This window comes from Pelophylax lessonae (genome assembly GCF_965119305.1).
Source record: "Pelophylax lessonae genome assembly, chromosome: 5".
Lineage (NCBI taxonomy): Eukaryota > Metazoa > Chordata > Amphibia > Anura > Ranidae > Pelophylax > Pelophylax lessonae.
Window position 1 is genome coordinate 78,886,901 of NC_138772.1, and position 13,427 is coordinate 78,900,327.

General features: G+C 42.0%; 1 protein-coding gene across 1 annotated transcript in view; it reads left to right on the top strand.

Moving 5' to 3' along the window:
• APBB1IP (amyloid beta precursor protein binding family B member 1 interacting protein) overlaps positions 1-13,427 on the top strand; it is a gene marked incomplete at its 5' end in the record, with an annotated part of 121,634 nt that overhangs the window by 23,886 nt on the left and 84,321 nt on the right. Inside the window, one exon of the mRNA XM_082259916.1 lies at positions 592-872. Within this exon, the coding sequence (XP_082116042.1) occupies positions 592-872 (281 nt within the window). The remainder of the gene's footprint in view (positions 1-591; positions 873-13,427) is intronic.

Below are 13,427 nucleotides of genomic sequence, written 5' to 3' on the forward strand. Positions count from 1 at the left end.
GGTTTGAAACATGAGACCTATCCCTCTGCCCAAAGCGATAGTGCCAGATTGGCTCACAGTGCAATAATGAGCACTCTTGTTCTGATTGTTGCTGTGCTGGGATTTGTAGGGCTATAACATACAAAGAAATGTCTGGTAGTTATACAAGCATTAATTGAAAATATGTTGAATTGTTTTTTCTTGGATATGATCTGGACTAAATGAAAAAAAAAAAAAACAGAATTAGCTGCACTAACCTCTTGATTATAATGCCTGTGGAAATCAACAAAACAGTCATACAGCCTGAACAATGCTGTCACGAATTTATTGGATCTACCGCCTGTCCTTTTGATGTTCTATTTTCCTTCTATAGGGTGATAATAATTTATTTCCCATATTTACACATGATTCTGATATAATCGCGGACTGTATGGAGATACTGTATTGTATTTGACATTTCTATCCTGTGTATATCTGTTTAGCTAGTGCCTGTTGCACTGTAATGGAATTGCTTTTATTTTATTTTTTTGTTGTTTATATATGCTAAATCAATAAAAATGTATTGTTTAAAAAAAAAAAAGAATTTATTGGATCTTGTGTACTTCTGTGCAGAGTCACTAAACACTCTAGAAGACAATGATCTGGATGCGTTAATGGCCGAACTTGTGGCTGACTGCAAAGATGCTGAAATGATGGTGAACAACCAGAGCTCCAACAGCGTAGCTTTTTCCTCCAATGTGGATTCATTTGCATACAATATTCCTGATTTTACGCATGACCTGCCCACTGGTTCAACAGATGACCTGTCTTTTTTACCACCACCTCCCCCTAGTGAATGGGAAATGGACCTACCTCCTCCACCACCTGACCCTGAACAGGAGTCAACAGCAAAGGTACTGCATACTTCAAAGTCTTTATATATTAAGAATACACTTCCTAAAAAAAAGTCTGAAGTCAATCATTTGCAAAGTAAAAAGCTATTTATTTGGGTCTGTTTGGGAGAAACTCTCCCTTTATTTTGGGCCTTGTAGTAGGAAATGAAGCTTGTCTAAGACAACATTGTACTTCTGTGGGTTCTGGACAATAAACCAACATTTACACACAATGCAATTCATCAAGCTGCAAACCCTTCTTCGTGAATTAGTAAGAAGGAAAACAAAGCCATTGGTATAGGTTGGCAAAGGTAGGCAATAATCATCATATCTGTGGCTACCTTCAGATCCCAGTGGACACTAGACAGCACATCTTAGATAAATCAGCAGCATGGATTGTGTGTATCAAATTAAAACCCGCGCTAGTGATGTGACAAAAAGTGTAATACAAAATTAACAAAAATATGCAGCTGCTGTGTCTCTAAGCAAATCTTAGATAAAGTGATAAGTGCAAATTTAAAACAGCACTAGCAAAACCATATAACCATAAAATGACAATCAAATATTAGATGAAAAATATACAATAAATATAAAAAGAATAATCAATGAGTCCTTTAAAAGTGATAAAATCCAAAGAAAGTGCTCAGGTGCAAATGTTCTATCCAAACGGGTGCTCAAGGTGACTGATAGACCCTCTTGGTTCCCTACTCACCACAATGGAAAATCTCAATCGCTTGAAAGATCCATCAGAATGTTGCACTCAGGCTCTTGCTGGGGATAACTCGAGATTGGGATATCTTCTATGGAACTGATCCAAAAACACCTCAGAGGACCCCAAAAATGGAAAGACAAAAGGACCACAAATGGTGTAGTATGCTAATACAAGGTTTATTATCCCAATACAGTAAAAGACATACTCACAAAAGCAGTTAGTAATGGCGCAGTATATCGTAACAGATATTAGCGGGCGCCGCTGGTAGCGTACCCTCCACTGTCAATCCAGGAAGTAAACCGGATGTGACGATGCGTTCCAGCCATACCGGAAGTGCGTCAACGTGTTTCGCCCGCCTATTGGCCGTTTTTATAGAGCAGCATGGATTGTCAATGTTTTCCCCTGAGATAACGTAACACTGATAACGATACTGATCTGGCTGTACTTCTGCCTTAACAGGCATAGGCAAGCAAACATGGTGGATTTAAGCATGCATGGTAAATTGGTAATGTGTAAATCAGGTAAAATAAAAATCCTTGGGTAGTCCAATTGTACACATCAGGCTGCCCTCGCTGCATTCACACCTTGCGATTCAGAAATGCACTGGAAATGCGGGTCACACTTAAGTTGCCATTAACTAATGATACACCTAATGCAGGTAGCCAGCGCATGTTTTTTTGCATCTTTGTCATGCGACAAAATGCGCTACGAATGCAACAAACCGCACTAAAAAACGCACAAGGCTCCACGGCCAAAAAGGTTCTAGAGCTACCTTGGGGTGTTTGTTGTGTGTGGGGCAGCCCATTCTAGACACCACCTACATTAACACATAAAAAATGTGCAAACAAAAATGCAAGCAGTAATGTGCGTTCCCGCAATGTTCGGGTGTAAATAGTGCCTTTAGTCTATGGCCAGCTTTACCCTTAGCTATAACAAGTTGATCTTTAAATTGTAATCTTCTGTGTTGGTTGAACAAGATGGACTAGATGTAAGCTGTTATAGATGCAAAGGGTGGGCCAACTCAATATTGAACCCTACGGACTAAGACTGGGACGCCATTAAAGTTCATGTGTGTGTAAAGGCAGGCGTCCCAATACTTTTGACAATATAGTGTATATGATGTCAGGTTACGGTGTTCCGTTCTTTATTGTCAGTTACAAACTACGTATGCTGATACAGGATGATGACATGGGCAGGACTGTTCTGAAGAACATAGGTTATATACTATCACTTCATGGTGCCTAGACTGTATGTTACTGATGTTTTATATGTACGCTTAGTTTTGCAATGGCAGGTTTTCTTTAACTGGTAACCCAAGAATAATGCAAATCTGTCATGGAGGAAATTTGGAAGAGGCCATTGCTGACCTCCTTCTGAAAATGCAAACTCCTTGGCTGTTATACATACACATTTTTGGTGCTTTTCCACTGCATGGAACCGAATGGTTCGGCACGCTTTTGTGCTTTTCCACTGCTGGTACCGCATAGTATAGTGTCGGAACGGTTCGGTACGGTACGGTACGGCGGCGCTTTTCCACTGCATGGACCCGAACGGTTGGCACGGTATGGCTCTGAAAAAACAGTACCTACTCGATTGTGGTTCCAACAGGTACCATACCCGGTACCATATCCCACAATCCTTTGCATGCAGTCACTACTAGCCACTGATTGGTCAGAGAATCCCACCCACCCCGTTGTTATCCCACCCACTTAACTTTAGTACTACTTTTGTGGAAAAGCAAACCTATACCGTACCGAACCGTTCCAACACCGTACCATGCGGTACCAGCAGTGGAAAAGCAAACCGGGCCAAGCAGGGCCAAGCAGGGCCGAGTAGAGCCGAGCCGGTACTTGCAGTGGAAAAGTGCCATTTGAGTCTTTGTCCCAAAGTGAGGTAAGCAGATCAACACAGACAGACAAAAGTCAAAGTCCTTCTCTACATTTGTGTTCTGGAATACAGACTCAGAGCATTGAATCGAGAGGCCCAACATGCTAGCCAGGAAACTAGCATTTTTAGAAGATTTGGTCAACAATGGCAAACCTCCAGATTTTACTCATGACAGGTTTTCATTAGGACGTGGAAACCTGTTGGTATGAACATCGATATATGGACACCTGATGCACACATAGGTGGTCTGGTTAATAAAAGACATGAATGAGTGAGCTTGGGGTGGAGGAACATGACTGGCCTGCACAGTCCTGACCTCAACCCGATAGAACACCTTTGGGATGAATTAGAGAGGAGACTACGAGCAACGCCTTCTCGTCCAACATCAGTGCCTGACCTCACAAATGTGCTTCTGGAAGAATGGTCAAACATTCCCATAGACACACTCCTAAACCTTGTGGACAGCCTTCCCTGAAGAGTTGAAGCTGTTATAGCTGCAAAGGGTGGGCTAAATCAATATTGAACCTAGGGACTAAAACTGGGATGCCATTAAAGTTCATGTGCAGGTAAAGGCAGGCGTCCCAATACTTTTGACAATATAGTGTATGACATTTTGAATTTTTATCCAGAACGGAACCCATCTTCAGTTTTAAATAGTAAACCCTATACTTGACTCCCAGCTAGGGAGCCAATCTAGCCTAGAAAAGAGTCAAAGTTTACCTTCCTGTATGTAATTTCTACATCTTGTCTGTATGTGCATTGAGAGAACTACCAGGAATGTGATACGGGGTAACATAGAAAAGTGATGGCAGAAAAAGACCAAGTGGTCCATCAAGTCTGTCTTTTTTTTTATACATGTTTTGTATTTTTTTTTTGTTTGTTTGTTTTGTTTTTTTTAACTTTTTTGAGTATAAGAGCCCATTCAGACTAGCGCGACACGACTTTGGGGGCCGACCTGTGAAGTCGCGTGCAGCGCTGTGCACCGCGACTTCGGCGCGACTTGCAGAGACTTCACATAATGGAAGTCTATGCAAGTCGCCTCCAGGTCGCCCCAAAGTAGTACAGGACCCTTTTTCTAAGTCAGAGCGACTTGCGTCGCTCCTTTTAGAAGGGGTCCTGCGCTAATCAATGGACCGCAATCAAGCGCGACTTGTCAGGCTGACAAGTCGCCTGACAAGTCGCGCTAATGTGAATGGGCTCTAAATCTACGTATGTTTGTCCCGAGCATCTTTGAAATCACTTACTGTTGATTGACTCACCTCTGCTGGAAGTCTATTCCAATCATCAAATATGATGTACGGTATGTGTGCCATATAGACCAAGCTTACATGTATTACATAAACATTGAAAGAGACTTCACTGTAAGCATTATACGTATCATAAATTCCTTGACTTTTGACTTATTTTGTATTATTTGCATTATCATGTCTCTCAAAAAGAGAACTGAAACATTAATTGGAACATTAATTCCTGAAAACTTCAGGAAGTTTTCAGTTTGGTCACCGTGAAAGTTTCCCTATCTTAAAAAAAACATGATAGCAAAAGCCTGAGCACACAACTTTTACTTGTTATCGTTTTTCAAACTAACAGAGAAAATAATGTGCTAAGGATTTTATATAGCTAAAGGAGAAGTATAGCCAAAGCTATTTTGGATGAACTTCTCCTATGGATCACAGAAGTGCAGTTAGTTCTGCACTCCTGTGATGACTGTGCTGACATCACAGAATCATTACAGGCTCAAAAAAGATCCCGACCATATGGACTACCCAGAAGCCTGGACTGGCACCTAGCTAAGCCTCTCAGTGATCCGCTGAGAGCCTAATCCAGCCCCTCCTGCCCCCTCCACAGCTCAGCACCCCAATGAGTGCAGGAGGGGCAGCGCAGATACCCAGACACTGACAGTCCCTGGTTATCTGCTCACAGAATGCTGAGAACTGAGCGATCAGCAGTGTTTGGTCCCTCAGTTCTCACTGCAAAGCTGGCGGGGGGGGGGCAGATGCAGTGTTGGATTGATGCTGCATCCACCTAGGTGAGTATAATATTTTTTTTTTCTAAATCCCATACTTCTCTTTTAAAGGTTAACTAAACTCAAGAACAAAAATGTAATATATATATATATATATATATTATGTAATATATTGCAGCTCACAGTCATTATATGTGGCTGCAAAAGTTTTTTTACATTTTCAGCAAAAACAGAAAATTCTGATTGATCTTGCTAAGAACGGCATGTCCTTGTCACTTCTCATGAGCTACACCAAAAAATATCTTCCTCCCTAGCTATTTTCTGTAAACTACCAACTGCTCTGTCCCCCATTTAATGGAGAGGAAGATATATGGCCATGTTTGTTGTCCATATCAAGAGAGCAGTCTATTGAAAATAAAGCAAAAGAAGCTTGAAAAAAGGGGAAATTAATTTTGCCACCACGCCAAGGACTAGTAAGCTGCAAAATACTACATTTTTGGTTTTGGGTCTAGATACACTTTAGGGATCGTTCACACTATTTTCAGTGACCTTCATTTTTCCTCACTGGATAAATGCAGGTCACCACTAAGGCACATAATAAACAATTGTTTTTTATGTGCCCTGTGCACACAACAATGCTGGTGTGAGGTATGGTGCAGTATGGAAAAATGCACCGCTGGATGGTACCTTATGTCACCATACAGCGGCACAGCTCATTATGCTGCTGTACAGTGCCATTAAAGTGGATGTAAAGCCTCCCATATACCCAGTGGAGTGAGCAGCTTCAGATGATACAAAGTTTACATGAATATCTGCTGTCTTCAGCTTTCTATATTCTTTAGAAAGTGGACATCGTGTTAGAATTTTGTCTTCCTGTTTCAGCAATGGGAGGGGAGTCTAGGCATACACTGTGTGTGAGCTGATTGGAGGAAAGGCACACCGCCCCCCCCCACATAGGCAGAGGAAAAAAGAAATGTGTAGAGCTGTGCTGTGAATAGACACGCTCTCTGCTTATCTGTCTTTATGTCCCTTCTCCAACACAAATTTTCTGCTTTTATCTCATGTGTCAGGGAGCTTGTCAGAAGTTATCATGATAACAGAGGAATGGAGCAGCAGAAAGACACAGGACTTAGGGCTTTTCAGAGAGATAGGTAATCCCTACAGATAGATATGTCGAGGTCAGATTTCATGAATGGGCTTTACATCCACTTTAAGGAAGTGTAACTATGTGACACTTCAATAAATTTAAAAAGAAAAATGAAAAAAAAGTAAGCAGTGTGTTGCTTTGAATCACGCATTTCACCTCTCTTCATTGCTATCTATTGCAATATATGATTGAGATGGTGGTCACTAGTCAGTAGAATGCATAAATGAGAATTTTGGGAATGAAAAAAAACGAATCATATTCACCTACAGTATGTGGATGCAGAATCGCTCCAATGCTGCATCTGTCCACCGCCACCTCTAAGTCCAAGAACTGAACAATCAAATACCGCTCATCACTCAGCTCTCATTATACAGTGAGCAGAGAGCCTTTGACTGTCTGTCCCAACTCTCTGCTCTGCCCCTCCAGCACTCACTGGAGCACTGGGCTGTGCAGGGGGCAGGAGCGGCTGGCTCTGGCTCTCAGCGTCTCGCTGAAAGGCTGAGCCAGCTCCCAGTCCAGGCATCATTAAAGTCAGGATCTCTGCATAGCCTGGACTGGCTCAGTGACCTCAGGGGACAGCGACTTCAGCCCACAAGAAATAAAAGAAAGTGCTGCACTCGTGTAAACCATAGGAGAAATAGGGCCAAAAGAGAATTGGCCCTACTTCTCCTTTAATGGCCAGACTTTGACAAGTGCAAGAACCGAAGTCTCAGAATTCTGGATATCCCAGGATTGGATGATGAGGTCTGGTCAGGGATCTGGAACTTTCCCTTTTTTCACCTTGTCTCTGCCAGGGACAAATTAATCCAATTTAAAATAATGCTTAAAACCTATTACACACCATACAAGTTGCACAAGATAAGTTCCTCTGTTTCCCCAGCTTGTTGGTGCTGTTCGCATCAGGCAGGAAACTTTTTTCAAATTTTTTGGACATGTCCAAATAAAAACACAATATTGGCAAGCTGTGGTACAAACTATTAGAAATGTAACTCAAATTACAATACCTCTTGAGTCACAATATTAACTATTGGGATTAGTAGAACCTCTGGCCATTACAGTATTACAGTGGCCAAAATGACCCTTGTAAGTCTCATGCTGTTGTACGCCCGCAAGGTGATCACTGTGTGCTGGAAGCAGACCTCTCCTCCCACGTTGTTACTCTTTCGATGCATTTGATATAGTGGTATAGATATACACTTTATTACGAAAAGTGTTAGGACGCCTGCCTTTACATGCACATGAATTGAAATGGCTTTCCAGTCTTAGTCCGTATTGTTCAATATTGAGTTGGCCCACCCTTTGCAGCTATAACAGCTTCAACTCTTCTGGGAATAAATGTAAACAATGGTGCAGCGCTAAAATGTTAAAACCAATAAAACAGCAACAATGTCCATAATGATCTGGGAATGTTCATAAGTCCAAAGCCAAGCTTGAGGTAAAGGTGACCCGTGTATAGAAGTAGACAAAACACCAAACATGCGTGATTCCACCACCACAGTTAATGCCAGCCTCTCACCTCCATGCACTGACCACAAGGGCCATTGCGCTTTGACATAAACTCTGGTGAACTTCTCCTATCCCAGTCTTAAGATCATGGAAGCCACAGCACCTCAGCAGGGCAGCATGAAGATTCCACATGAAAGGATAACAAAGGAAATCTAGTGCTCTCCGTTTAAAATTGGGTACATTTATTCAAAGTAAAAAGGTTACTCACAAACATAGCACTATTCCTAGTGCATCGGGAACAGCATGTCAAACATGTCAAACATCTAACGATGTGCTAGAGCGTGCGGTCCTCTCAGAGCGTCGCGGGTGACGTCACAGCTCCTCCCCCGTACGCGTTGCGTCAGTGGGCGTTGACTTCTTCAGCAGGGGTACGGAGCGGGCGGCACCCGCACGCCTTATATAAATGCCTAGCAACCGGATGCTAATTCACAAAGCGGAAATGACATATCGCCAATCTCCATCTTTGATGAGGGAAAACTCCCTACTTCCGGGTAGCTATACATAGCAAAGAAATGGCATAATATAGACCGATACTTGGAGCGTTCATAACACGGAATTGAGACACTCCCGGTCCACAAATGCACCGGTACAAATGCTGCACAGATTTCAATTAATATAAAACACTATATTAAAAAAAAATGGCATATGACCTAAAACTTATTGTAAAAAGCAGAAAAATCAATCTGCCTTAAATCAATAGTGGCGTCTACCCACGAGGCTCCGAGAGGTCCACATACATAAAAAGAGCACCATTATATACATCAAAAATTATAACATATGTATGTTAAAAAACAAACAGAATCAAAAATAAACCACATCCATTATCTATTAGAAATAAAACAATTTAAATCAAAATCAATATTAAGCCCGCCAGGTACTAAAACTTTAGTCTGAAAAATCCAGAATGATTCCCTGCAGCTTAATTGCCTCACAAAATTGCCTCCTCTCCAGTGACGTGTGGTTTTTTCAATGCCCCAAAACCTCAAACCCGTAGGGTCACACTGATGGTATTTTTTGAAGTGTTTGGGGACATTATGCTTATCTTTACCTTTCCGGATTCTATTCATGTGCTCTCCTACTCTTACATGTAAGGCCCTTGTGGTCCTGCCCACATACTGGTAACCACACTTACATTCAAGCATGTACACAACCCCTTTTGTTTCACATGTGATGAAATCTTTGAGGATGTGCACCTCTTGTGTAGCTGTGGCCACAAATTCTTTCCTTCGCTTCATATTACCTTTAGAGGTCCTACAGGCCGCACACTTGCCGCAGGCATAGAATCCCTTTAGGGAGGGAAAGAGCGCATTACCAGTTTTGACAGGTGGGTCAACCACTCCAGGGGCTAGCCGGTCTCTAAGTGTGGGTGCCCTCCGGTACACAAACCTCGGTCTAGCCGGGAGTGCAGGGCCCAATATCCTGTCATGCTGTAGAATAGGCCAATACTTGGCCACAATTTTTTCAAACTTTCTGTACTGTATATTGTAATCCAGTACAAAGCAAAATTCATTACTGGAGGTAGTTTTTTTAGAAGGCACTAATGTAGTTTCTCTTGCGGTGGTACTGACTCTAGACAGTTCTCTCTCAATATGTTCAGGGTCATACCCTTTTTCCAGAAATCTTGATGCCAATTTTTTAGATTGGGACTGGAAATCCTCTTCCAAGGAGCAGTTCCTTTTCATCCTTAGGAACTGCCCTCTTGGAATATTATACAACCACAGATTATGGTGGCAACTGCCTGTGGGTATATAAGAATTTCTGTCAGTCGGCTTGAAGTATGTTCGAGTTTTCAAGCAACCATCTTTTTTAAAAATCTCCAAGTCAAGGAAAACAATACTCTCAGTATTTATATTCCATGTCAACTCAATATTCCGAGTATTGGAATTGAGTCGATCCATGAAATGCTGTAAACTGGTCATGTCCCCTTTCCATATCAGCAGAAGGTCATCGATAAAACGACGGTAGCAGCTCAACTGGGGAGGACGGTTTGTAAAGATGACCTCTTCCTCCCAGTGTGACATAAACAAGTTAGCCACACTGGGGGCAAACTGTCCCCCCATCGCCACTCCTTTTACTTGTAGGAAATATTTCTTGTCGTACCAAAAATAGTTCTTTAGCAGACAGAAATCTAAACACTCTACCAAAAATCTCAGATGTTTCAATGGCAAGTCTGACTTATTTAATGCCCATTTTACTGAGTTCAGAGCATCTTCGTGGTTGATGATCGTGTAAAGCGACCCCACATCAGCGGTCACCAGGATGCAATCTGAAATCTCTGTTAAGTCGTCCAGAAGGGTTATGGCATGTTTTGTATCCCTAAGGTATGTGTATGTCTCACACACCAAGGGCTGCAAGTAATGGTCGATGTATTGACCGAGCCTTGCTGTTACTGACTCGATGCCATTTACGATCGGTCGACCTGGGGGGCAAGTCTGATGCTTATGGATTTTGGGGAGAAAATAAATTATAGGGGTCCTACAAAACAAAGGGTTAAGGTACTGGGCCTCCTTTGAGCTTAAAATCCCTCGTTTCTCTCCTCTGTCAATCAAACCCCCAAGTTCTTTCTTGAACTTGATCATCGGATTTCCAGGAAGAGGGGAATAAGTGTCCCTATCGCTCAACAATCTCTGCATCTCTTGGCGATAGTAATTGCCACTCATCACAACCAGCCCTCCTCCCTTGTCCGCTGGGCAAATTACAAGATCTTTTCTCCCTTCCAATACCTGAATGCCTTTTTTTATTTGCTGTGGATCACTGGCTTTTCTCACCTTAAGTGAGTCAAGATCCCTGCTTACCATACTTCTAAACACCTCAATGTTTTTATTATCCACATTGGGAGGGTTGAACACCGATTTATTTCTTAGTTTAGAATGGTGTGAAACTTCTACCCCCTCCCTTACTGGTTGTGGATTTGCCAAAAAGTGTTTCTTAATACTTAAGGTTCTGGTAAATTTCTGGAGATTTATGTAGGTGTCGAATTTATTGAGATTTTTCGTTGGTGCAAATTTGAGCCCTTTGTCGAGTACTCGAATTTCATCAACTGTGAGAGAGACACCGCTGAGATTAAAAATCCCAGTGCCTATCGGGATTTTGGCTTTTTGTATCCTTCGGCCTCCTCTACTTCCTCTTTTTTTCTTTTCTTTTTGTTTTCCGTCCCCCTTCCTACTGGGTTCGGCTGGTGCTGAGGAGGGTTATAGGGTCTTCCTCCTAATGGAGTTGATGGGCCCGGTTGAGGATCCCTCCAAGGGGTCCTCTGAGACCCTAAAAAATGGGGGTCCTCGCCCTGATTTTGGAGTGGTTGAAACCTATTTTCGATCTGTATAGGTCGGTTTCCTGATGGTACACCACCTCTTTGACCTCTATTACCTCTTGGGCCCGTTGGATAACCCCTATTTTGATAGGGTACAGTCTGCCATTGATAACCGGACTGATGATAATTATTCTCATTCCAATTATCTCTAGAGGCAGATTGGTGATTTGGTTTCTGACCCCTTCCTTTTCCCCTTCCTCTCCCTCTTTTACCCCCACGACCTCTTCCTCTCGGTGGGGGGCCATCCCCCAAGGGGAATCTCGGTTGAGGTGTTCCATAACTAGATGGAGAGTCATCCTCTATATCTATAGAGTCTGGGATTACTTCAGGGGTAACTGTGGGGACAAGAGAAACTTGCCACCTATAAATAATATTATTGCCAAAATCCTCTGAGTCTCTTAGAAACTTTTTCTTTTTCTTGTCTTGAGCTTCCTTATCCCATTTGATAAGTTTGTTTTTGAGCTCTTCAGACAATTTCAAGAATTCTGGCTTATCTTTTTCTTTTTCTATAGCAGTTTTGATAACCTCTATTTAGGTCTCTAGAGTTTTCATTCTTCTCTGTTTCCTTGTTAACAGAAAAGTAAGAAGCTCCAAACCTTTTTTCATAAAGAACTCACTCCATTCAGTATTTGATTCGTCATCTAATAATCCATCATTAGGAGGGACATCCCAGCGTAATCGCCGTGGGATGATCTTAGATGATATATACTGTTGGAATGATACTATATCCCACCATGTTTTAATTTTCTTTTCAAATAAGTGACCTAACTTTTTGAAATGGTGGGAAAGGTCACTTGGTTCTTTAGATGAAGCATTACGTGTGAATATGTTATCAAGTATATCCTCACGCTCTTCAATATAAAGAAAAACATCCATTTTTTAAAAAAGATAAGCAGCTAAATAAATATAGAATTGATAGCAGAATATAAAGACAGAGGCTTATTCAGCTAAAATCCAAAAAAAAAAAAAAAATACAAAGAAAAATAAGCAGCTGGACACCGGTATTGGTCAATACTAACAAATCCAAAAACAGGCAATAAATGTAAACAATGGTGCAGCGCTAAAATGTTAAAACCAATAAAACAGCAACAATGTCCATAATGATCTGGGAATGTTCATAAGTCCAAAGCCAAGCTTGAGGTAAAGGTGACCCGTGTATAGAAGTAGACAAAACACCAAAAATGCGTGATTCCACCACCACAGTTAATGCCAGCCTCTCACCTCCATGCACTGACCACAAGGGCCATTGCGCTTTGACATAAACTCTGGTGAACTTCTCCTATCCCAGTCTTAAGATCATGGAAGCCACAGCACCTCAGCAGGGCAGCATGAAGATTCCACATGAAAGGATAACAAAGGACATCTAGTGCTCTCCGTTTAAAATTGGGTACATTTATTCAAAGTAAAAAGGTTACTCACAAACATAGCACTATTCCTAGTGCATCGGGAACAGCATGTCAAACATGTCAAACATCTAACGATGTGCTTGAGCGTGCGGTCCTCTCAGAGCGTCGCGGGTGACGTCACAGCTCCTCCCCCGTACGCGTTGCGTCAGTGGGCGTTGACTTCTTCAGCAGGGTCTCAGAGGACCCCTTGGAGGGATCCTCAACCGGGCCCATCAACTCCATTAGGAGGAAGACCCTATTACCCTCCTCAGCACCAGCCAAACCCAGTAGGAAGGGGGACGGAAAACAAAAAGAAAAGAAAAAAAGAGGAAGTAGAGGAGGCCGAAGGATACAAAAAGCCAAAATCCCGATAGGCACTGGGATTTTTAATCTCAGCGGTGTCTCTCTCACAGTTGATGAAATTTGAGTACTCGACAAAGGGCTCAAATTTGCACCAACGAAAAATCTCAATAAATTCGACACCTACATAAATCTCCAGAAATTTACCAGGACCTTAAGTATTAAGAAACACTTTTTGGCAAATCCACAACCAGTAAGGGAGGGGGTAGAAGTTTCACACCATTCTAAACTAAGAAATAAATCGGTGTTCAACCCTCCCAATGTGGATAATAAAAACATTGAGGTGTTCAGAAGTATGGTAAG